At 45.1% G+C, this 24,093-nt stretch overlaps 1 protein-coding gene across 1 annotated transcript in view; it reads right to left on the minus strand.

The window, feature by feature from the left end:
- Positions 1–24,093, minus strand: part of asrgl1 (asparaginase and isoaspartyl peptidase 1) — a gene marked incomplete at its 3' end in the record, with an annotated part of 69,941 nt that overhangs the window by 18,666 nt on the left and 27,182 nt on the right. Inside the window, exons 3-4 of the mRNA XM_084321005.1 lie at positions 1,089–1,231; positions 1–68 (exon numbers count right to left, since the gene is read on the minus strand). The exon at positions 1–68 is cut by the window's left edge and continues 87 nt beyond it. Of these exons, the coding sequence (XP_084177131.1) occupies positions 1–68; positions 1,089–1,231 (211 nt within the window). The remainder of the gene's footprint in view (positions 69–1,088; positions 1,232–24,093) is intronic.

A 24,093-nucleotide genomic window follows, 5' to 3' on the forward strand; every position in this document is an offset into this window, starting at 1 on the left:
ACCTCGGCCACGCCCACGGACCTGGCAAACTTATTGGCACCTGCCGCCGTCAGACACAGGTGACTGGTCTGAAACAGAGCCAGGGGCGGGAGCTCGGATGAGAACAGAACACAGTAGCGCAGTGATATGGAAGCTTTCCTTGGATTTATGCGCAAAGTATTATGTTTGTGTTTGGATATGTGCTTGAATCGGTGTGATTTACTTGTTTTGAACTGTGTATAGATTTATATATCTACAGACAACGCTACTGATAATAATATAAGATAAGATATTATTATTATTATTATTATTATTATTATTATTATTATTATTATTATTATTATTATTATTATTATTATTATTATTATTATTATTATTATTATTATTATTATTATTATTATTATTATTATTATTATTATTATTATTATTATTATTATTATTATCATTATTATTATTATTATTATTATTATTATTATTATTATTATTTATTGTTTACTTTATTGATCCCCTTGGGGAAAGTCAGGCATCATAGCCGCATGGGGGGAGGCGGGAGGGGAGGTACAGGTATGGGCTGGGTAATAGTAGAAAGACAAAAATATAGGCAAGACAATTTGATCTGAATATAAACATATGAGAAAAAATAAACAGTGTAAACAACGTACTTAACTCAGAATATAGAAATATGAGAAAAAATAAACGAAACAATAATTATCTCTGAATATAGAAATATGAGAAAGGTAAACAGTGTAAACAAAGGTGCAGATGAGGGTCTGTATGCCCTATCGCTTATATTATACGTTACAATAAAAATAGGCAATACAGAATTTGAATCTGAATATACAAAGTAAACAGTATACACAGGGTACCCTAACTGGCATGATATTCGTCATATATTGTAGTCCGTGCAGGTATTGGTGGTTAAGAGTCAGACACACGTACTGTGTGTGTGTGTGTGTGTGTGTGTGTGTGTGTGTGTGTGTGTGTGTGTGTGTGTGTGTGTGTGTGTGTGTGTGTGTGTGTGTGTGTGTGTGTGTGTGTGTGTGTGTGTGTGTGTGTGTGTGTGTGTGCGTGCAACAGTGCGTGTCCATGTGTGTTATTTGTGTGTGTACCTTCTCCATGACCAGCCGTGCCAGCTGGACCGGGTTGGCTACGTTGCGTACTGCAGACACGGCCCCGCTAGCCAGTTCTCTGCCGTCCATCACTATGGCGTCCATCTCTACCTCTCCCTTGGCGTTCAGGACCGAGCCGCGCCCTGCAGGCCAGACGGGACATCAGAGGGACATCAGAGGAATCAGAGGGACATGAGAGGACTCATAGGGACATGAGAGGGACATGAGAGGACTCATAGGGACATGAGAGGGACATGAGAGGACTCATAGGGACATGAGAGGGACATGAGAGGGCTCATAGGGACATGAGAGGGACATGAGAGGACTCATAGGGACATGAGAGGGACATGAGAGGACTCATAGGGACATGAGAGGGACATGAGAGGGCTCATAGGGACATGAGAGGGACATGAGAGGACTCATAGGGACATGAGAGGACTCATAGGGACATGAGAGGGACATTAGAGGGACATTAGAGCAGTGCTTCTCAAACTTTTTCTGTCAGGCCCCCCTTTGGCGGACCAAAATATCTTGGGCCCCCCCCTCGCCCCAACAAAATAGTCATGAAATGGGCCATGTTTAAATTTATTGAAATAACACCAATATCGTGACCTTTCAAATTGACAACACCTTCCCTCGCGAGAGCCACCTTGCCTCGCTGTGAAACAGCACTGCAGAATGGTCAGCTCCCATCTCCTCACAGCGCAGAGAACAGGCGTGCTTTCAGGGCTCGGGTTTTGATGAAATTTACCATGTTTATAACTTCTGTCAAAACCTCATTCAGCTCAGGGCTAAGCTGTCTTGACGCTAGCGCCTCTCTGTGAATTTACAGTGCGTCCATTGCGCGTTTGGCGAGACCCCCTTGATGAGCGCCTGTAGCCCCCTCCTTTTCCCTGCCATGGCCTGCGCACCGTCAGAGCAAAAGCCCACACAGTTCTCCCATTTCAGTTCATGTTCTGTCAGGTAACTGTCAATAATTTTGAAGAGCTCATCAGCTGTCGCTCTGTTTTTGACATATTTGCAAAACAGCAGATCTTCACTCAGTGACTGGGAATTTACAAAGCGAACATAGGAAATAAGCAAACAGTCTTTATTGCTGTCAGTCTTTGACAAGGCAACACGCATGTCATCCTCAAGGCTCAACTTGGCCCTATATTTTGTTGTCAGAGCTGTCATGGATGAAAAGCCAGCTTCACACAGATATGTGGTGCTGAATGGTATCAACACCTTAACTGCTGCATCATGAGATACTTGGTACTCAGCACCACACTCTGAAACTAGCTCTCCAGGTGGGATCAATGAGTTCTTCCAAGAGTTTGGATGGAGATGTGTCAGGAAGCTTTGTCTCAATGTTGTCTGTAAAGTTTGTTTTTATCGAGAGTAACTTGGTGATCCTTTTCTGTGTTTTATTAAATAATGATTTTCAGATTTTGAGAAATGGTCAAACTTATCCAAATATGGTATTTTCATGGAGAACAGTGCAGCTGCAACAGATAGCACTTTAGTGATAATTTTCTGTAATCCAAAATCTTTTTTTTATTTTTTTCTTTTTTTTTATAAATCTCAAGGCCCCCCCTGTCATGCCTCTGCGCCCCCCACTTTGAGAAACACTGCATTAGAGGGACATGAGAGGACTCATAGGGACATGAGAGGGACATTAGAGGGACATGAGAGGGACATTAGAGGGACATTAGAGGGACATGAGAGGACTCATAGGGACATGAGAGGACTCATAGGGACATGAGAGGGACATTAGAGGGACATGAGAGGACTCAGAGAGACATGAGAGGACTCAGAGAGACATGAGAGACATGAGAGGACTCAGAGAGACATGAGAGGACTCAGAGAGACATGAGAGACATGAGAGGACTCATAGGGACATGAGAGGGACATTAGAGGGACATGAGAGGACTCAGAGAGACATGAGAGGACTCAGAGAGACATGAGAGACATGAGAGGACTCAGAGAGACATGAGAGGACTCAGAGAGACATGAGAGACATGAGAGGACTCAGAGAGACATGAGAGGACTCAGAGAGACATGAGAGACATGAGAGGACTCAGAGAGACATGAGAGGACTCAGAGGGACATCAGAGGGACATGAGAGGACTCAGAGAGACATGAGAGGGACATGAGGGACATTAGAGGGACATGAGAGGACTCAGAGAGACATGAGAGGACTCAGAGAGACATGATAGGGACATGAGAGGACTCAGAGAGACATGAGAGACATGAGAGGACTCAGAGAGACATGAGAGGACTCAGAGAGACATGAGAGGACTCAGAGAGACATGAGAGGACTCAGAGAGACATGAGAGGGACATGAGAGGACTCAGAGAGACATGAGAGACATGAGAGGACTCAGAGAGACATGAGAGACATGAGAGGACTCAGAGAGACATGAGAGGGACATGAGAGGACTCAGAGACATGAGAGACATGAGAGGACTCAGAGAGACATGAGAGGGACATGAGAGGACTCAGAGAGACATGAGAGACATGAGAGGACTCAGAGAGACATGAGAGGGACATGAGAGGGACATCAGAGGGACATGAGAGGGACATCAGAGGGACATGAGAGGGCTCAGAGAGACATGAGAGGACTCAGAGAGACATGAGAGGACTCAGAGAGACATGAGAGACATGAGAGAACTCAGAGAGACATCAGAGGGACATGAGAGGACTCAGAGAGACATCAGAGGGACATGAGAGGACTCAGAGAGACATCAGAGGGACATGAGAGGACTCAGAGAGACATCAGAGGGACATGAGAGGACTCAGAGAGACATCAGAGGGACATGAGAGGACTCAGAGAGACATCAGAGGGACATGAGAGGACTCAGAGAGACATCAGAGGGACATTAGAGGACTCAGAGAGACATGAGAGGGACATGAGAGGGACATCAGAGAGACATTAGAGAGACATTAGAGGACTCAGAGGGACATGAGAGGGACTCATAGGGACATGAGAGGACTCAGAGAGACATCAGAGGGACATGATAGGACTCAGAGAGACATGAGAGGGACATAAGAGGACTCAGAGAGACATGAGAGAGACATAAGAGGACTCAGAGAGACATCAGAGGGACATGAGAGGACTCAGAGAGACATCAGAGGGACATGAGAGGACTCATAGGGACATGAGAGGGACATGAGAGGGACATGAGAGGACTCATAGAGACATCAGAGGGACATGAGAGGAGACATGAGAGGGACATGAGAGGACTCATAGAGACATCAGAGGGACATGAGAGGAGACATGAGAGGGACATGAGAGGGACATGAGAGGGACATGAGAGGGACATGAGAGGACTCAGAGAGACATCAGAGGGACATGAGAGGGACATGAGAGGGACATGAGAGGGACATGAGAGGACTCAGAGAGACATGAGAGCAGGGCTTGACATTAACTTTTTGATATTTGACTTGTCCGAAAGCTAAACTTACTTGTCCAAAACGTACTAGTGAATATAAAGGCCTATTAAAAAAATACATTAAAAAAACTACAGAGATTTGGACAATTATTATGATTTAATAACTTAAACACAGTGTGTGTGGAGTATATACTGTATGATCAGTCCTCCAGCTCATCTTCACTCCCCATCAGCACCAGCTCATCTTCCTCATCTCCCCTCTCTCTTGACAACCAGGGGTTAATTAAGCATTACATCACGCAACGGAGTGTGTTATACTCATTAGATCACACCTAGGGGTGGTTGTTAGGCCCGACGCGCAGCGGAGAAGAGAGACTTCCCACGTGAGCCAGAGATTGAAAAGTCACGGTAACATTGAGCCATGTGACCAACAAACTCAAGTTACACGTATATCGAGCGTAGCAGAACAGTAAGTTCCTACGCTCTGCCCCGACAACTTGACAATGACAGACCCTACATACGGGTCTGAAAAAACTCACAGCAGTGGCGGTGGTAGCAGTGGCGGCGGAACCCCGACGACGAGCCTGCCGTCTGATTCCACCGGCGACATCGGGCGGGGGGAAATTAGGCTGGAGCACGGAACGCTCCTCCTGCATCTCCCTGCAGGTCGAGGTCATCAACTGCAGTGCCGACCCGAAAAGTCCAGCATCTGAGAGGGGTGCCGTCAGAAGTGGAGTCCTCTTACTTTCCGGCACACGCGCCTGCTCCAGCCAAAGGTGGCACTGGACTAGAGTGGCCAGGGCGCGTACTTTCCCAGTGGCTCCTGCCGACTGGGCGAGCTGATCATGTTGCAAATCAGTCAGCTCCGTACCGCCCGTCAGTATCCCGGACATGAATCTCGCCAGCTGCGCGATGTTAGAAGTGGCAGCCAGAGATTGAGTCGCGGAGATAAATGACTGGGGAACCGGCTTCCGTAACGGCTCCCACACCACCTCAGGACACAGGAGAGCTGCCATCGGCCTATCAAGCCGAGGCACCCCCTCCTTCATGCCGTCTACCAAACCCACCACCCTCGTGACTCGCACGTAGGCGGGGGTGAGGCCCATGATGTGGGAGACCACCTGTCCCTGACGGACGTAGGCCTCCATCAAGGGGAAAAATGGACAGACAACGCCCATCTCTCTCACAGGACGGCGTTGCCATAGATGACCTATGAGATCATCAGGGACAGGAACAGGCAGTGGCTGCGGCACGCCGTTTGCGACTGCCGCCGCCGCCATGAGCTCAGGGAACAAAGCACGCAGTTCCCCCTGCATACTTTCCCCCACCGAGCTTGCGTCCCTCACATGCAGCAGACTACTGGTTAAAGAGCCACATTCTGATGTGGCTGATAGCAGGGCATCCCGCCGCCGAGTCGGAGGTTCTAACCCAACATCCGTGTACGAGGAACCCCAAGGAGACCTATCACCCCCCTCCAGTGTTACCTGGACGGGCGGCGGACATGTCTCCACCGGGGCGTCGAACAAAAACCCGTCCGATTCAACCATGTAGTCCTCTGTTTCCATTGGCCATGGCGAATCAGACGCATCCTCATCCGGCTCCAGCAACTCACCAAAACCAGGCCGTTCGCGTCTACAAGCCACCATCTTACGACGGGAGCGAGCCGACGCAAAGAGTTTGCGTCTCAAATCCTCCGCCACCAGAGGAGCCGGCCGCCCAACAGCGGACGACTCTCCGGAGGAAAAGGAACCAGAGCCGGAACCAGGCCATCGCACAGGGGACGGCGCTGGTGCACCAGCTCCTTGGAGAGGCAAACTATATATCGGACGCCTACCGGGCGCGGCTGCCGACCATGAAAGAGGCCTCAACCCCGCTCCAAGACGCACGACAGAGGAGGCAATGGAGAACCGCTGGTGAAGGGTAACGTTGCTAGCACGACCCTCCGAGGTAAACATTATGACTTAGCTTTTTTCTTTTAAAATGTATGAGAGAAAGAAAAAAGCAAGAAAGAATTTAAACACGTAACTCAACTTTCTTCAGCTAAAACAACCTCGTCAAGTGGGGTATACAACAGGCACTTCCTTGTGGTGAAAGTGAAGAAGGAGGCGAGTAGGTGACCACACACCTGCTTATGAAGGTAGCGGATAGGGGTGTGGCCAGACGGATGCTGGTATGTAAAGGTACATTGTGGATTTTTATTCAGTGCTGTGCACGAAGTGAGGTTAGTGCAGATGACGCTGAGCGGAGCCAGTATGATATAGAACCCCATATATGGACCAAGAGAGGGTCAAAATGGCCAACAGCGTCATCTGAATCAGATGGATAAAGCAATGATTTTATCCGGATTCTTTGATTATTGCCACTTCCACTAAATGTATTAATCTAGCTACTCACTGGGAGACTGATCAATTACAGATAAAGGAATATAGCTGGACGATCGGTTACGATAGTTAACCTCACGTTGAACAGGGATTCCCAGTTAAACTGTGTCAAACCCCAAGGGATTGATTGAGAGGGAAGTTCTGGTTAGGCTAAGCATCAAACATAACATTAATGCAGCGTGTACAGTAACCAGTAGGAATTATCCTGAGAAGCATTTGCACACTCCTATATCGGGGTCCTACTAATCACCCCAAAGTACCAGAAAATATCCCAAAATACCCCAAAGTATACCCCAAAATACCAGAAAATACCCCAAATACCCCAAAATACCCTAAAATACCCCAAAGTTAGGGATGTCCGATATTATCGGCAGTAAAATGTGATATCGGAAAATATCGGTATCGGTTTAAAAAAAACAAACACAATAACAATATTTGTTATATATATATCCAGTGAAATGATTAGTTACCTGAAATTATTCAGTTTTTTGGACGGGGAAACCCTGCATATATCGGTATCGGTTGATATCGGTATCGGAAATTAAGAGTTGGACAATATCGGAATATCGGTATCTGTAACTGAGGGGTACAATTCCCTGACTGTATTGAATAAGTATGGTATCATTAAACCACTACTGCGTTATGTACATTACTACTGGCCATACAGTACACAGGTATATGAGATGAACACATCCACAATAACACGGTTTCACACAAATACTCATTTAGAAGAATATTTATTAGCAGCACGAAGATTATCTTACATTACTTTACTTATCAAGATTGAGAGTTGCGCTTGTAAGGCGAAGAATGTGCATGAATAGGTCAAGAGCGTAAGTCCATGAGCATATTACGCAGGAGATAATTAATACCACCTGTATCATAAGAATTATATATATGGTACACTAGTAGGGCAGCTGGAGATACTAATAGGGTCCCTCCGGTTGTAGGCCAGCAGGGGAGAGGATTTGTCGGTAGCGAAAGTCTGGGTCAACGAGGAATAAGGAGACTCCAGGTACAGCAATAATCTCTTGATCCGCAGACGAACAACAGCTATTCTCCGGTATGCAGTGCCGCATGGAGGAAAGCTAGCCAGCCTCAGGCGTCCTAGAGGCGGGCTCGACGTTGCTCCTCACAAGGTAAATCCCACACAATTGTGGGTGTAGACGATTCTCCGCTCCATCAGCTACAGGACCAAAGCAAATATAATCCAGCCGAAAAGGGCTCTGTAGTCGCCGGTGTAGGTTATCCAGTGTACATATCCACACGGTTCTCGTCTAGGGCTCCTCGGATGACGGCACCAGGTTAAGCCGCCCAGCCTGGATAAGCACACTAGCTCGGTACGAGGAAGCGTTGGTAATGCTGGTCACTGTAGAACGGTAGCCGCACGATACACTATACATAATAGACTATTACTTAAATAATAGAATAGGTCGAACTAGACGATACAGCGTTAAACTCTGACACTTCAGCTATCAATTCGCACGCGGTCTCAAGTAGAGATGTTCCGATACCATTTTTCCCTTTCCGATCCGATTCCGATACCTAAGCTTTGGGTATCGGCCGATACCGATATTTATCCGATACCAGTGCATAAAAAAATAAAAATAAAAAATATTATATAAATTATATATATTTTATTTTTACGGATACTGTTATACTGTGTTTTAGTAATAACTAGAAAGTAATGGTATTTATTCAACAACAGGTGATTGTATAGATTTGTATTAGTATCATTAATCAATGAGTATGGGCTACAGCACTGCAGATATACCCTACTCCAATGATCCACACGGACATTAAACGGTGTTGCACTCGCTACTCAGTGGCTCTGCAGATATACCCTATTCAGTCTGTAAGCTAGTGGCAGATAGAACGTTCATGTTGTGATTTTTGATGCAAAATAAATATTCAACATTCTCTTTTGAAACTCCGCCTCAGACTCTTATCCTTTGGCACTTGCTGTACTTTGCTTGCAGGTCTGCAGCCATTATTGCTGGATTATGAAAAGCACCAACTTTAGACACGGTAACGTTATCAAGCTAAGCTAACTGACCTAGCTCGTCTTCCCGCATTGACATTTGATAACGTTAGTAATAGTCAGCTAACGCTAGTCCGTAGCTACTTAACTTAAATACAATTCACCGTGGGTGCATTATTGTTGATAGACGGTCACAGACAGTGTTAGGTCCTGGAGAAAGGACAGGCGATCATCTGATTTGATGTAACGTTAAAGCGGATGTTGTTCCAACTAGCTATCTTTCCAGCTAATGCTATCATAACACCAGCCAAACACATCCCGATTCCCGTCCGAGCTCCCCGTCACACCGCACTGTCGGGGACAATGGAATTTAAGAAAGTGTATCTGCTGTTAAAATGACACAGCATCACACTTTAAAACATGTTCATTTTATAATCCTCACTCCCCGCAGGACTCGGCAGGAGATAAATTACATCATGGGATCGGAGGCTAGAATTTACGTGTACTCGCCGATACCAGCATTTTAGGCAGTATCGGCGGCATTTCCGATACTGGTATCGGTATCGGAACAACTCTAGTCTCAAGGCTCTATTTTGGGGCAAAACAGGCCCACTTCACAGCACGTTGTATCGTGGTGTGAGGCTTCAACTTATTGGTTAACATACTGCTGTATTCACCTGCGCCGTATTTATACGTTAGGTGAACAATCTAGTACCCCGTCACACCGCACTGTCGGGGACAATGGAATTTAAGAAAGTGTATCTGCTGTTAAAATGACACAGCATCACACTTTAAAACATGTTCATTTTATAATCCTCACTCTCCGCAGGACTCGGCAGGAGATAAATTACATCATGGGATCGGAGGCTAGAATTTACGTGTACTCGCCGATACCAGCATTTTAGGCAGTATCGGCGGCATTTCCGATACTGGTATCGGTATCGGAACAACTCTAGTCTCAAGGCTCTATTTTGGGGCAAAACAGGCCCACTTCACAGCACGTTGTATCGTGGTGTGAGGCTTCAACTTATTGGTTAACATACTGCTGTATTCACCTGCGCCGTATTTATACGTTAGGTGAACAATCTAGTACCAGCCTTATTTCTGTCTCGTATTCTTGCGCAGAGCCCGTCATGTCCAGGCATGTCTTTGGCGGTGACTTTGAACTAGACATTGAGGGTATGGCCGTGGCGCCTAGGGGATCGCTGTCCAATAGGAGAACGAAATATTATGGTCTGTACTAGGTAAAGGGATATTCCGTGTATATGTACAAAGAATATACAAGGGATATCATACGATATACAAATACTATACAATATATCTCAAGTAATAAATATATATATTCGGTTTAATCTGATCCTTCGTAACAGTATCGGTAAAAAAGCCAATATCGAGCATCCCTACCCAAAGTATACCCCAAAGTACCAGAAAATACCAGACAATACCCCAAAATACCCCAAAGTACCCCAAAATACCCCAAAGTATACCCCAAAGTACCGGAAAATACGAGATAATACCCCAAAATACCCTAAAATACCCCAAAGTATACCCCAAAGTACCAGAAAATACCAGAAAATACCCCAAAATATCCCAAAATACCCCAAAGTATACCCCAAAGTACCAGAAAATACCAGAAAATACCCCAAAATACGCCAAATTACCCCAAAGTATACCCCAAAGTACCAGAAAATACCAGAAAATACCCCAAAGTATACCCCAAAGTATACCCCAAAGTACCAGAAAATACCAGAAAATACCCCCAAAATACCCCAAAGTACCCCAAAATACCCCAAAGTACCAGAAAATACCCCCAAAGTACCCTAAAATACCCCAAAAATACCCCAAAGTACCCCAACATATCCCAAAATACCCCAAAGTGCCTGGAAATATACCACTAAGTACCACAAAATACCTAAAATGAAAAACTAAAATGTGCACATTTTGTGTAATAGTGTAATAGTGTAATGGTGTAATAGTGTGTAATAGTGTAATAGTGTGTAATAGTGTAATAGTGTAATAGTGTAATTTTGTGTAATAGTGTGTAATAGTGTAATAGTGTGTAATAGTGTAATAGTGTAATAGTGTGTAATAGTGTGCTAGTGTAATAGTGTAATCGTGTGTAATAGTGTAATAGTGTGTAATAGTGTGTAATAGTGTGTAATAGTGTAATAGTGTGTAATAGTGTAATAGTGTAATAGTGTGTAATAGTGTAATAGTGTAATAGTGTAATAGTGTGTAATAGTGTAATAGTGTGCTAGTGTAATAGTGTAATGGTGTGTAATAGTGTAATAGTGTGTAATAGTGTAATAGTGTGTAATAGTGTGTAATAGTGTAATTTTGTGTAATAGTGTAATAGTGTAATAGTGTGTAATAGTGTAATAGTGTGTAATAGTTTAATTTTGTGTAATAGTGTGTAATAGTGTAATAGTGTGTAATAGTGTAATAGTGTAATAGTGTGTAATAGTGTGCTAGTGTAATAGTGTAATCGTGTGTAATAGTGTAAAAGTGTAATAGTGTGTAATAGTGTGTAATAGTGTGTAATAGTGTAATAGTGTAATAGTGTGTAATAGTGTAATAGTGTAATAGTGTGTAATAGTGTAATAGTGTGCTAGTGTAATAGTGTAATGGTGTGTAATAGTGTAATAGTGTGTAATAGTGTAATAGTGTGTAATAGTGTAATAGTGTGTAATAGTGTAATTTTGTGTAATAGTGTAATAGTGTAATAGTGTGTAATAGTGTAATAGTGTGTAATAGTGTAATAGTGTGCTAGTGTAATAGTGTAATGGTGTAATAGTGTGTAATAGTGTAATTTTGTGTAATAGTGTAATAGTGTAATAGTGTGTAATAGTGTAATAGTGTGTAATAGTGTAATAGTGTGCTAGTGTAATAGTGTGTAATAGTGTGCTAGTGTAATAGTGTAATAGTGTAATAGTGTGCTAGTGTGTAATAGTTTAATAGTGTAATAGTGTGTAATAGTGTAATAGTGTGTAATAGTGTAATAGTGTAATATTGTGTAATAGTGTAATAGTGTGTAATAGTGTAATAGTGTGTAATAGTGTAATAGTGTGCTAGTGTAATAGTGTAATAGTGTAATAGTGTGCTAGTGTGCTAGTGTGCTAGTGTAATAGTGTAATAGTGTGTAATAGTGTGTAATAGTGTAATAGTTTGTAATAGTGTGTAATAGTGTCTATTACACTATTACACACTATTACACTATTACACACTATTACACTATTACACACTATTACACTATTACACTATTACACACTATTACACTATTACACACTATTACACTATTACACACTATTACACAAAATTACACACTATTACACTATTACACACTATTACACTATTACACACTATTACACTATTACACTATTACACACTATTACACCATTACACACTATTACACACTATTACACACTATTGCACTATTACACACTATTACACTATTACACTATTACACTATTACACAATTACACTATTACACTAGCACACTATTACACACTTACACACTATTACACTATTACACTATTACACACTGTTACACTATTACACACTATTACATTATTACACTATTACACACTATTACACTATTACACTATTACACACTATTACACTATTACACACTATTACACTATTACACTATTACACTAGCACACTATTACACTATTACACACTATTACACACTATTACACTATTACACACTATTACACTATTACACTATTACACACTATTACACTATTACACACTATTACACTATTACACACTAGCACACTATTACACTATTACACACTATTACACACTATTACACTATTACACTAGCACACTATTACACTTTTACACACTATTACACACTATTACACTATTACACTATTACACACTATTACACTATTACACACTATTACACTATTACACTATTACACACTATTACACTATTACACTATTACACACTATTATACTATTACACACTATTACACTATTACACACTATCACACTATTACACTATTACACACTATTACACTATTACACACTATTACACTATTACACACTATTACACAAAATTACACTATTACACTATTACACTATTACACACTATTACACTATTACACTATTACACACTATTACACTATTACACTATTACACACTATTACACACTATTACACTATTACACTATTACACACTATTACACTATTACAATATTACACACTAGCACACTATTACACTAGCACACTATTACACACTATTACACACTTACACACTATTACACTATTACACTAGCACACTATTACACTATTACACACTATTACACTATTACACACTATTACACTATTATTACACTATTACACTATTACACACTAGTATACTATTACACTATTACACACTATTACACTATTACACACTATTACACTATTACACTAGCACACTTTTACACTATTACACACTATTACACACTATTACACTATTACACACTATTACACTATTACACACTATTACACTATTACACACTAGCACACTATTACACACTATTACACACTATTACACTATTACACTATTACACTATTACACTTACACACTATTACACTATTACACTATTACACACTATTACACTATTACACACTATTACACTATTACACACTATCACACTATTACACTATTACACTATTACACTATTACACTATTACACACTATTACTACTATTACACTATTACACTATTACACACTATTTGGGGTACTTTGGGGGTATTTTGGGGTATTTTCTGGTATTTTCTGGTACTTTGGGGTATACTTTGGGGGTATTTTGGGGTACTTTGGGGTATTTTACACACTATTACACACTATTACACTATTACACACTATCACACTATTACACTATTACACACTATTACACTATTACACACTATTACACTATTACACTATTACACACTATTACACCAAATTACACTATTACACTATTACACTATTACACTATTACACACTATTACACTATTACACTATTACACACTATTACACTATTACACACTATTACACTATTACACTATTACACACTATTACACTATTACAATATTACACACTAGCACACTATTACACTAGCACACTATTACACACTATTACACACTATTACACTATTACACTAGCACACTATTACACTATTACACACTATTACACTATTACACTATTACACACTATTACACTATTACACTATTATTACACTATTACACACTAGTATACTATTACACTATTACACACTATTACACTATTACACACTATTACACTATTACACTTTTACACTATTACACACTATTACACTATTACACACTATTACACTATTACACACTATTACACTATTACACACTAGCACACTATTACACTATTACACACTATTACACTATTACACACTAGCACACTATTACACACTATTACACACTATTACACTATTACACTATTACACTTACACACTATTACACTATTACACTATTACACACTATTACACTATTACACACTATCACACTATTACACTATTACACTATTACACACTATTACACTATTACACACTATTACTACTATTACACTATTACACTATTACACACTATTTGGGGTACTTTGGGGGTATTTTGGGGTATTTTCTGGTATTTTCTGGTACTTTGGGGTATACTTTGGGGGTATTTTGGGGTACTTTGGGGTATTTTACACACTATTACACACTATTACACTATTACACACTATCACACTATTACACTATTACACACTATTACACTATTACACACTATTACACTATTACACTATTACACACTATTACACCAAATTACACTATTACACTATTACACTATTACACTATTACACACTATTACACTATTACACACTATTACACTATTACACACTATTACACTATTAGACTATTACACACTATTACACTATTACAATATTACACACTAGCACACTATTACACTAGCACACTATTACACACTATTACACACTATTACACTATTACACTAGCACACTATTACACTATTACACACTATTACACTATTACACTATTACACACTATTACACTATTACACTATTATTACACTATTACACTATTACACACTAGTATACTATTACACTATTACACACTATTACACTATTACACACTATTACACTATTACACACTATTACACTATTACACTTTTACACTATTACACACTATTACACTATTACACACTATTACACTATTACACACTAGCACACTATTACACTATTACACACTATTACACACTATTACACACTATTACACTAGCACACTATTACACTTTTACACACTATTACACTATTACACACTATTACTGTTGTAAATTCCCCATGATTGTTATGCTGTGTATTGTCATTTCCAGTCAGGCACTTCTTTGATGGCCCAGGGGTCCTATTATTTATAGTCTGGCATCTCTCTGGACAGCCCAGGGGTCCTAATGGGTTTAAATACAGCGGCCATCTTGCCCCCATGTGTTCCATTGCTGTCTGCTTTCCCAGTAAGAGTGCGTTCATGAACTAAAACACCACTCACTCAATATTTGATCGCTCCATCCAGCCCTACGACCTGGATGGAAGCATATCGCTCAACAACAGAATCCTTAATAAATACGAAAGGACTGTTCTCTGTGTCTGCGTCCGCTCTCTGACCGGGGTGTGCCCTTCTGGATGAAGTGGCTCCAGCAAACTTTGCAAACAAGCATTATATCTTCAATATTGGTCCTTCGAGCCGGAGAACTTCACCCACGACGGCGCCATGGACACACAGAGAACAGCAGCAGACGAAAATGGAAGACGAGGAGGAAGGCTGCGACAGCTTCCAGCACACCTGCAAGGCTATCTGGTTAGTTTACCACAGTCCCTCATGCCTAATACTGCACCGTCTCTACCAGATGACAGCGAAGGTGCCACCGCACAGCAGCTGCGGTCACTCAGCCTGCAGACCGAGTTTGCAGCTACAGGTGACCAGCTCCACACTGCGCTCGGGCCCCCTCCCTGCCTCTCATTGCCGGGAGCAGTCGATCAGACGCGACACTGGGACCTATCACCGTATGCTAACACCCGGCCTGACCAGCGGGAAGTGTGTGTGGGGCTCACATCGCCATCCCCATCAGAGCAGAGCCACCACAGTCGGAGCCTAACAGGTGGCACCTCTGACGCAAGAGGACCTTGCTCTACCGTGCCCCTACGCCTTCCACCACCATTGTCACATCATAGTCTGAGCGTCCCACCCAACCGCTCACCATGGTCGAGCTCGCTGCCACTAATACCGCTGCTGTGCCCAACAACTGCAACGTTACAGTCTCAAGCCACAACCTGTACACCGGGCCAAAGGCAGCAAGCCTACATGTCGACTCAGTCTCTACCGCCGACAGTAACCTCCGCACCGTTGTTCGGGGCTGCTCCGAGGCCCCCAGCCCCCACCGCGATGAGTCTGGTCATGCCACAGTCTGACTTCCAGGTGATGCAAGCAGTGGGTCACGTGGGCCAGCAAATGCCAACGGTTCCAAGTTACCAGCCTACCTACCGGTCAAACCAGCCTGTGTCATCAATGGTGAGGAGCAGGCATGGCAGCACACCAGCGGCCGCACAGACCCGGTATGAGCTTACGCCAATGAGATCTGCATATCAAGTGCATCAATATACTACAGCTACGCCTGCACAGCCTAATTATCAACCTCAGACTGCAACAGCACTCTACCCTGCACGATGGTTACCCACTGCAGCTGCTCTCCAGCCAGTGGGCCAACATACAGCAGGTGCACCTCAGCAGTCTACCTATCAACTACCCTCCTGGACAGCGCCGCCTTCACCATTCACAACCGCTGTCGCAGCAGCGAGGGCATATCAGCCTCCACCAGTATTCCCTGCTCAGCAAGCGTATCAAGCGCTGCCGCACCAGCTGAGCCACCATCAACGATCATCATATCTGCCTCCACCAATCAACACTGCTCAGCAATTGCATCAAGCACTGCCGTACCAGCAGAGCCATCAACAACCAGCATGTCAGCCTCCACAAGCCATCCCTGCTCAGCATATGTATCAACCATTGCTGCACCAACTGAGCCACCATCCACAACCAGTGTATCAGCCTCAGCCTGCTGCATCGACTCAGCCAGCCTATCAGCTTGTGCATCCAACACCCGGTCCAGCACCCTATTATCATGTAGCAGTTCCACCGGTCCAGTATGTCCGTCAGGCCCAGTACACAGCACTACAGGATCCATACGCTCTCCAGCCTCCCAGGCAGCCAGTCCCTGTACCTAAACTGCCTAACCTGGTCCATGACAGCGAGAGAGAGTTCACGGACCTTAAGATGGCGCTGGACCACCTACTCGATGCCCACACTGAACTTTCTGAGCACTACAAGTACCGTGTACTTATGGAGCAGCTGGTTCTAGATGAGGCTAAGCTGATAGCCCAGTCCTGCAGGCATTATGCGCAACCCTACACCGCCGCCATGCAGGCCTTGCAGCGGCAATACGGACAGCCATATCAGCTTGCACAAAGCGAGATTGCCGCACTACTGAACGCTCCTGATCTCAAAGCAGGAGATACCAAAGCCTTCCAGAGCTTCGCCCTTAGCGTCGACTTGCTAGTGGGAATGCTCACATCACTGGAAGGACCTAACGGGATGGAAGTCAGGTCGACCGGCCATGTGGACCGGCTCCTGTGTAAACTCCCTACGCAAGTAAGAGATGGCTTTGTGGAGCACCTACAGGCTCGAGGTCGCCTCGACACAACCAGCCTAAACCCGTACGACCTTCGAGACCTCGCCGACTGGCTCAGGGTAAAGGCTGAAGCTCAAAGACTGTCAGAGAGAATGGCACAGCGCCATCGGATGGAAGGGACACAGTTCTCTAACAGAGACAAGCAAGTTCCCCCACCCAGACCTTGCAACCAGCCTTTCTCTGTTTATTATGGCTCCGCCAAGCCTAAACAAGACAGCCACCAGCCTGCTGAGACATCTCAATCAGAAGCCAAGAAGCAGAAGTTCAAGAGGATGTGTCTCTTCTGTAGGAGTGCCGAGCACTACCTATCGCAGTGTCCAGACATTGTCCAATGCTCGCCGGGAAAGGTTGAGAAGTGGATAGCAAATGGCAAACGTTGTCGTAATTGCGGTCGTACCAGCCATGAGCAAGATGCCTGCACCTTGAGGAAACCATGCAGTGAGTGCCAGGAGGTCCACCTCAGAGTTCTCCACGCCATCGCCAAGCCGGGTCCCCGTGCCTACCTCATCACACCAAAGGATGGTGCCTCGCTCTCCAACTCCAAACAAGGAGGGAAGGTGTACCTTAAGGTGGTACCAATCGTCATTACTAACGGGAGCAAGTCACTGCACACTTATGCGATCCTAGACGATGGAGCTGAACGCACGATAATACTGCCTGCTGCAGCTCGACACCTGGACCTTAAAGGCGAAGTGGAGTCCCTCGCACTGCGGACGATTCGACAGGACGTGGCTCGCCTCACTGGCAAGTCTGTAGATTTCCATGTGGCCTCCCTGACTCATCCTTCTGAACAGCACCTGGTGAAGGGCGCCTTCACAGCAGGTCGATTAGCCCTGTCCGAGCAGTCTTACCCTGTGACTGCGCTTCAGGAACGCTATCGCCACCTGAGGGGGCTCCCATTGCAGGACTTCAGTCAAGTGCATCCACTACTGCTAATTGGTGCAGACTGCACCCATCTGATCACATCCCAAGAACCCATCAGATTCGGCCCCAAAGGTGGACCCGCAGCAGTCCACACAGCGCTCGGCTGGGCACTCCAAGGCCCAGATGGTCTTGCGTCACAGGCTACTTCATGCTACTTTACCTCTCTCAAGTCTGCACCGGACGACCTCTATCAACACGTTGAACGTCTCTGGCAGCTTGATGTGCTTCCATTTAGAAGTGGAAAGCTAGCAGTAAGGGCCCGTCTGGACCACGAGACTGTGGGCATCCTGGAAGCACGCACTGAGAGGGTGAAGGTTGGTGACACACTCCGATACGCCACGCCTCTGCTCCGCGCAAAGGACGCGCCACCACTGAAAGCCACTGCCAAAGCAGTCATGCCAATGCCCCGTAACACAGAGCAAAGACTGGTAGGAGATTCAGCTAAGGCTCAAATCACTGGAGCAGAGATCAAAAAGCTCGATGGAGGATGTGTTGCCAAGCTGGGTGAAGAAGCGGTAAATGAGTCTGACGAGTCATGGTTCACCCATCACGGGGCGGCGGCCGACTCCTCCTTACCTCAACCTAACCTGCATGACACCGAAGTCTTCCTGCTGAAGACCAGCCAGGCGGACTGCTTCCCAGAGGGATTTAAGTGTCTCAGAGCTGGAAACCCAGTACTGCCCAGTAGTAAGCTCAGTACGCTCTCACCAGAGATGGATCATACAATGGGTCTTCTCCAAATTGGTGGACGCTCTTGTCACCTGGACACCTCCTGTTCTACTGACATCCACCCCATAGTTCTCGATCCTGGCCATGCAGTGACGAAACTCATCAAGGATGTAGATGCCCGCCTACTCCACCCAGGGCCCGATAGGGTCTTCGCAGAGATCAGGCACCAGTACTGGGTCCTGTGGGGAAGACGGGCCATCAAGCATCATCAGAGGACCTGCACAGGATGTAGGAAGTGGAGGTGGGAGCCGGTGGCTCCAATGGTGGCAGACTTACCTCCTGCCCGGTTGCGGCCCCTTAAGCCACCATTATGTGACACCAAACAGGTTGCTGATGGGGCGGCGGGATGCCTCCCTGCCACAAGTGTCCTACGCTCCCGACCCGACTGTGGCAAATGATGGCGACAATCAGAGACCTCGGTAGCCACTTAGGGAATTTGACTGTTTACATAATAGCTATGCTATTCTTGGGGCGGCTGTTGTAAATTCCCCATGATTGTTATGCTGTGTATTGTCATTTCCAGTCAGGCACTTCTTTGATGGCCCAGGGGTCCTATTATTTATAGTCTGGCATCTCTCTGGACAGCCCAGGGGTCCTAATGGGTTTAAATACAGCGGCCATCTTGCCCCCATGTGTTCCATTGCTGTCTGCTTTCCCAGTAAGAGTGCGTTCATGAACTAAAACACCACTCACTCAATCTTTGATCGCTCCATCCAGCCCTACGACCTGGATGGAAGCATATCACACAACAAAAGAATCCTTAATAAATACGAAAGGACTGTTCTCTGTGTCTGCGTCCGCTCTCTGACCGGGGTGTGCCCTTCTGGATGAAGTGGCTCCAGCAAACTTTGCAAACAAGCATTATATCTTCAATAATTACACTATTACACACTATTACACTATTACACTATTACACACTATTACACACTATTACACTATTACACACTATTACACTATTACACACTATCACACTATTACACTATTACACACTATTACTACTATTACACTATTACACACTATTTGGGGTACTTTGGGGGTATTTTGGGGTATTTTCTGGTATTTTCTGGTACTTTGGGGTATACTTTGGGGTATTTTGGGGTACTTTGGGGTATTTTCTGGTATTTTCTGGTACATTGGGGTATACTTTGGGGTATTTTAGGGTATTTTGGGGGTATTTTGGGGTATTTTCTGGTATTTTGGGGTATACTTTGGGGTATTTTGGGGTATTTTCTGGTATTTTCTGGTACTTTGGGGTATACTTTGGGGTATTTTAGGCTATTTTGGGGTATTTTCTGGTATTTTCTGGTAGTTTGGGGTATACTTTGGGGTATACTTTGGGGTACATTGGGGTATTTTGGGGTATACTTTGGGGTATTTTGGGGTATTTTCTGGTACTTTGGGGTATACTATGGGGTATTTTGGGGTACTTTGGGGTATTTTGGGGTATTTTGGGGTACTTTGGGGTATTTTGGGGTATTTTCTGGTATTTTGGGGTATACTTTGGGGTATTTTCTGGTACTTTGGGGTATTTTGGGGTATACTTTGGGGTATTTTGGGGTATTTTCTGGTATTTTGGGGCTTTGGGGTATTTTGGGGTATTTTCTGGTACTTTGGGGTGATTAGTAGGACCCCTATATCGGTCATTAAAAGGTCAGTAATTAGGGTTTTAAAACTATGCAAAGTAATAAAAGCCTGGAGTTTAAGAGATTTTTGAAGTCCATTCCAGGTAAACGGAGCAGAGTACACAAAAGCCCTCTTCCCAAACTCAGTGCGAACTCGTGGGACTGAGGTGGATAGAAAGTCCTGAGAATGCAAGCTGTAGGAAGAGTTTGACGCAACGGTAAGGTGTGTACAGAGATGTAGAGGTAACAGTCCAAGTAATGCTTTATAGAGGAAGATGTACCCATTATGAAGCCTAGGAGCAGGCAGGGACAGCCAACCTACCTTCTCGTACAAAATGCAGAGATGAGTGACAGATCTACAGCCAGTAATGAATCTTAGCACACCATGATAAGTGGCATCCAGCATAAGCAACGAGGTAGAACAGGCATTCATATACAACACGTCACCATAATTGAGTACCGGTAAACAAGTTTAAAAGACAAGTTGTATGTATGTTGCATAGCAACCACCTTGCAGTGCAGGCAGCCAGGAGGGGCTATTTTATTTTGAACATTATTACTAATACAAATTGAAATTGAAGTGTGTCTTACTTTCATATTGCCATAGCCTACTTGGTACCTGTTCTGAAGGATCAGATTAAACCGAATATATATATTTATTTATATATATATATTTAATTGTATTTGTATATCCCCTGATATCCCTTGTATATTCTGTGAGGTTTTGCCCGCTGCTCACCACCTTTTCTCTGTTTCTTTAAGCCTATACTGTTTATTTTCCCCTCTCACTCACTCTCTCTAGCCCCCACCCTCTCGTTCTTTACTCTCGTTTACTCTCAGTGGCCACACCTGGACTATTATCAATTACCTCTCGCACCTGTGGTGGCAGGCTAATTAGTTCCCCTGTGGGCTTTAAATACCAGGGCTCTTCCCCTCGTTTCGGCGTGGGGTCGTGTTGTATACTTGCCGAGTCATATTCTCTAAACATCTAGACTTTTTCGGGAGATCCTCTGTCTGCCTATGCTGTTTTATCTCCGGCGTGAGACGAGGTGCAAGCTTTGGCCACCTGTCGCCGTTTGCCTGGAGGGAGACATTGTACTGCGCTCTCTAATCCTCTACGGGAGGTATTCCAGTGTTCCACTCCAGACCAGCGCGCCAGATGCGCTCAAGCCTTCGTCTGCTGTCGCCGTAGCCTGTGGAGGAGACTGTTCTGCGCTCCCTGTAACTTCCACGGGAGGCACCCCAGCGTTCCACTGCAGACCCCAGCGCAGCTGTTCGTCCTGACGCACATCCAGACCAGCGCGACAGATGCGCTCAAGCCTTCGTCTGCTGTCGCCGTAGCCTGTGGAGGAGACTGTTCTGCGCTCCCTGTAACTTCCACGGGAGGCACCCCAGCGTTCCACTGCAGACCCCAGCGCAGCTGTTCGTCCTGACGCACATCTAGACCAACGCGCATCTTCCGGACCCTCGGGCTTGGCACGCTCTCCAGTCACCAGCGCGCAACGCGCATCTGCAAGGGCTTGGCACGCTCTCCAGTCACCAGCGCGCAACGCGCATCTTCAAGGGCTTGGCACGCTCTCCAGTCTCCAGCGCGCAACGCGCATCTTCAAGGGCTTGGCACGCTCTCCAGTCTCCAGCGCGCAACGCGCATCTTCAAGGGCTTGGCACGCTCTCCAGTCTCCAGCGCGCAACGCGCATCTTCCAAAGATCCTTGTGCTTGGCACACTCCTCCTCGCAGACGCACCCCGATGCGTCTCTCTGTTCCGACGCGCACACCAAGGTGTGGCGCGCACTCTGTTCCTCGGCTCCGACAGCGGCTACCCGGTGGACGACACCCTCGCCACCGCCACTGTTCCGACGCGCACACCAAGGTGTGGCGCGCACTCTGTTCCTCGGCTCCGACAGCGGCTACCCGGTGGACGACACCCTCGCCACCGCCACTGTTCCGACGCGCACACCAAGGTGTGGCGCGCACTCTGTTCCTCGGCTCCGACAGTCGGCTACCCGGTGGACGACACCCTCGCCACCGCCACTGTTCCAGCACTCTGTCCCTCGGCTCGGACAGCCAGCCACCCGGTGGCGATTGCCCCCGTTCCCGCTGCTGTCCCTGTACCTTTACGCATACGCCTGGGTGAGTTTTGATTGTGATGTCACTCACTCAGCGTAGTGCCCTTGCCCCCGTTCCCGCTGCTGTCCCTGTACCTTTACGCATACACCTGGGTGAGTTTTGATTGTGATGTCACTCACTCAGCGTAATGCCTCTTGCCCCCGTTCCCGCTGCTGTCCCTGTACCTTTACGCATACGCCTGGGTGAGTTTTGATTGTGATGTCACTCACTCAGCGTAATGCCCCTTGCCCTCGTCCCGCAGCTGTTCCTGTACCATTACGCATACGCCTGGGTGAGTTTTGATTGTGATGTCACTCACCCAGCGTATTGCCTCCTTTTGTTCTCACTTAGTTATTAGTTTGGACATTTCATCTCCCACTCTGTTTTGTTCTCTCGTGGATATTATTTTGGACATTTCATCTCCCACTGTGTGTTTGTTCACACGAAGATAGTATTTACTTTGTTACTTTGTTATTTGGACTGTTCTGCATCTGCTCTGTTTGTTCCCTTTGAATATTAACCCTCTCCTCTGTTCTGCAGAGCGGCCCAGATGTTTTCCCACCAGTCCCCAGTTCCTCCCTGTCCCCAGCCCGCCTCCGCGGTTCTCTGTCCCCAGTTCCTCCCTGTTCCCCAGCCCGCCTCCGCGGGCCTCAGTCCCCTCTGTCTCTAGTTCTCCCCTTCTAGTTCCACCTAGTTCCTTGTCCCTAGTTCTCCTAGTCCCCAGTTCTCCTGTTCCCTAGCTCTCCTTGTCCCGACCTCTCCTAGTCTCTAGTTCCTCTGTTTCTTTAAGCCTTCCCCTAGCGTTCCTTTAATGTTCCCCTAGCGTTCCTTTAACCTTCCCTTAGTGTTCCCCTTTTCCTGCCCGCCTCTTAAAGGCACCTTTACCTTCCCCTCTTGTGTTATTCCAGTGTTTTGTGTTTTCTCCCTTAAAGGGACAGTGCCCTTTTTCCCTGTTCTAAATAAATATCTGTTTCTTGGCAAACCATCATACCTGTCTTGTGTTGTGCGATTGGGGTCGGTTACAAACCATAACAGTACGACCCCACCAAATCGACGACCCCAGCCAGCACAGACGGTGTATGTTGAGTTTGCCTTTTTTTTTCTTGTTCCCTCTAGCTCCCCTGTTAGCCCTGTTAGCTCCCCTGTT

This window comes from Notolepis coatsorum (genome assembly GCF_963971535.1).
Source record: "Notolepis coatsorum genome assembly, chromosome: 9".
Taxonomy (NCBI): Eukaryota; Metazoa; Chordata; class Actinopteri; order Aulopiformes; family Paralepididae; genus Notolepis; species Notolepis coatsorum.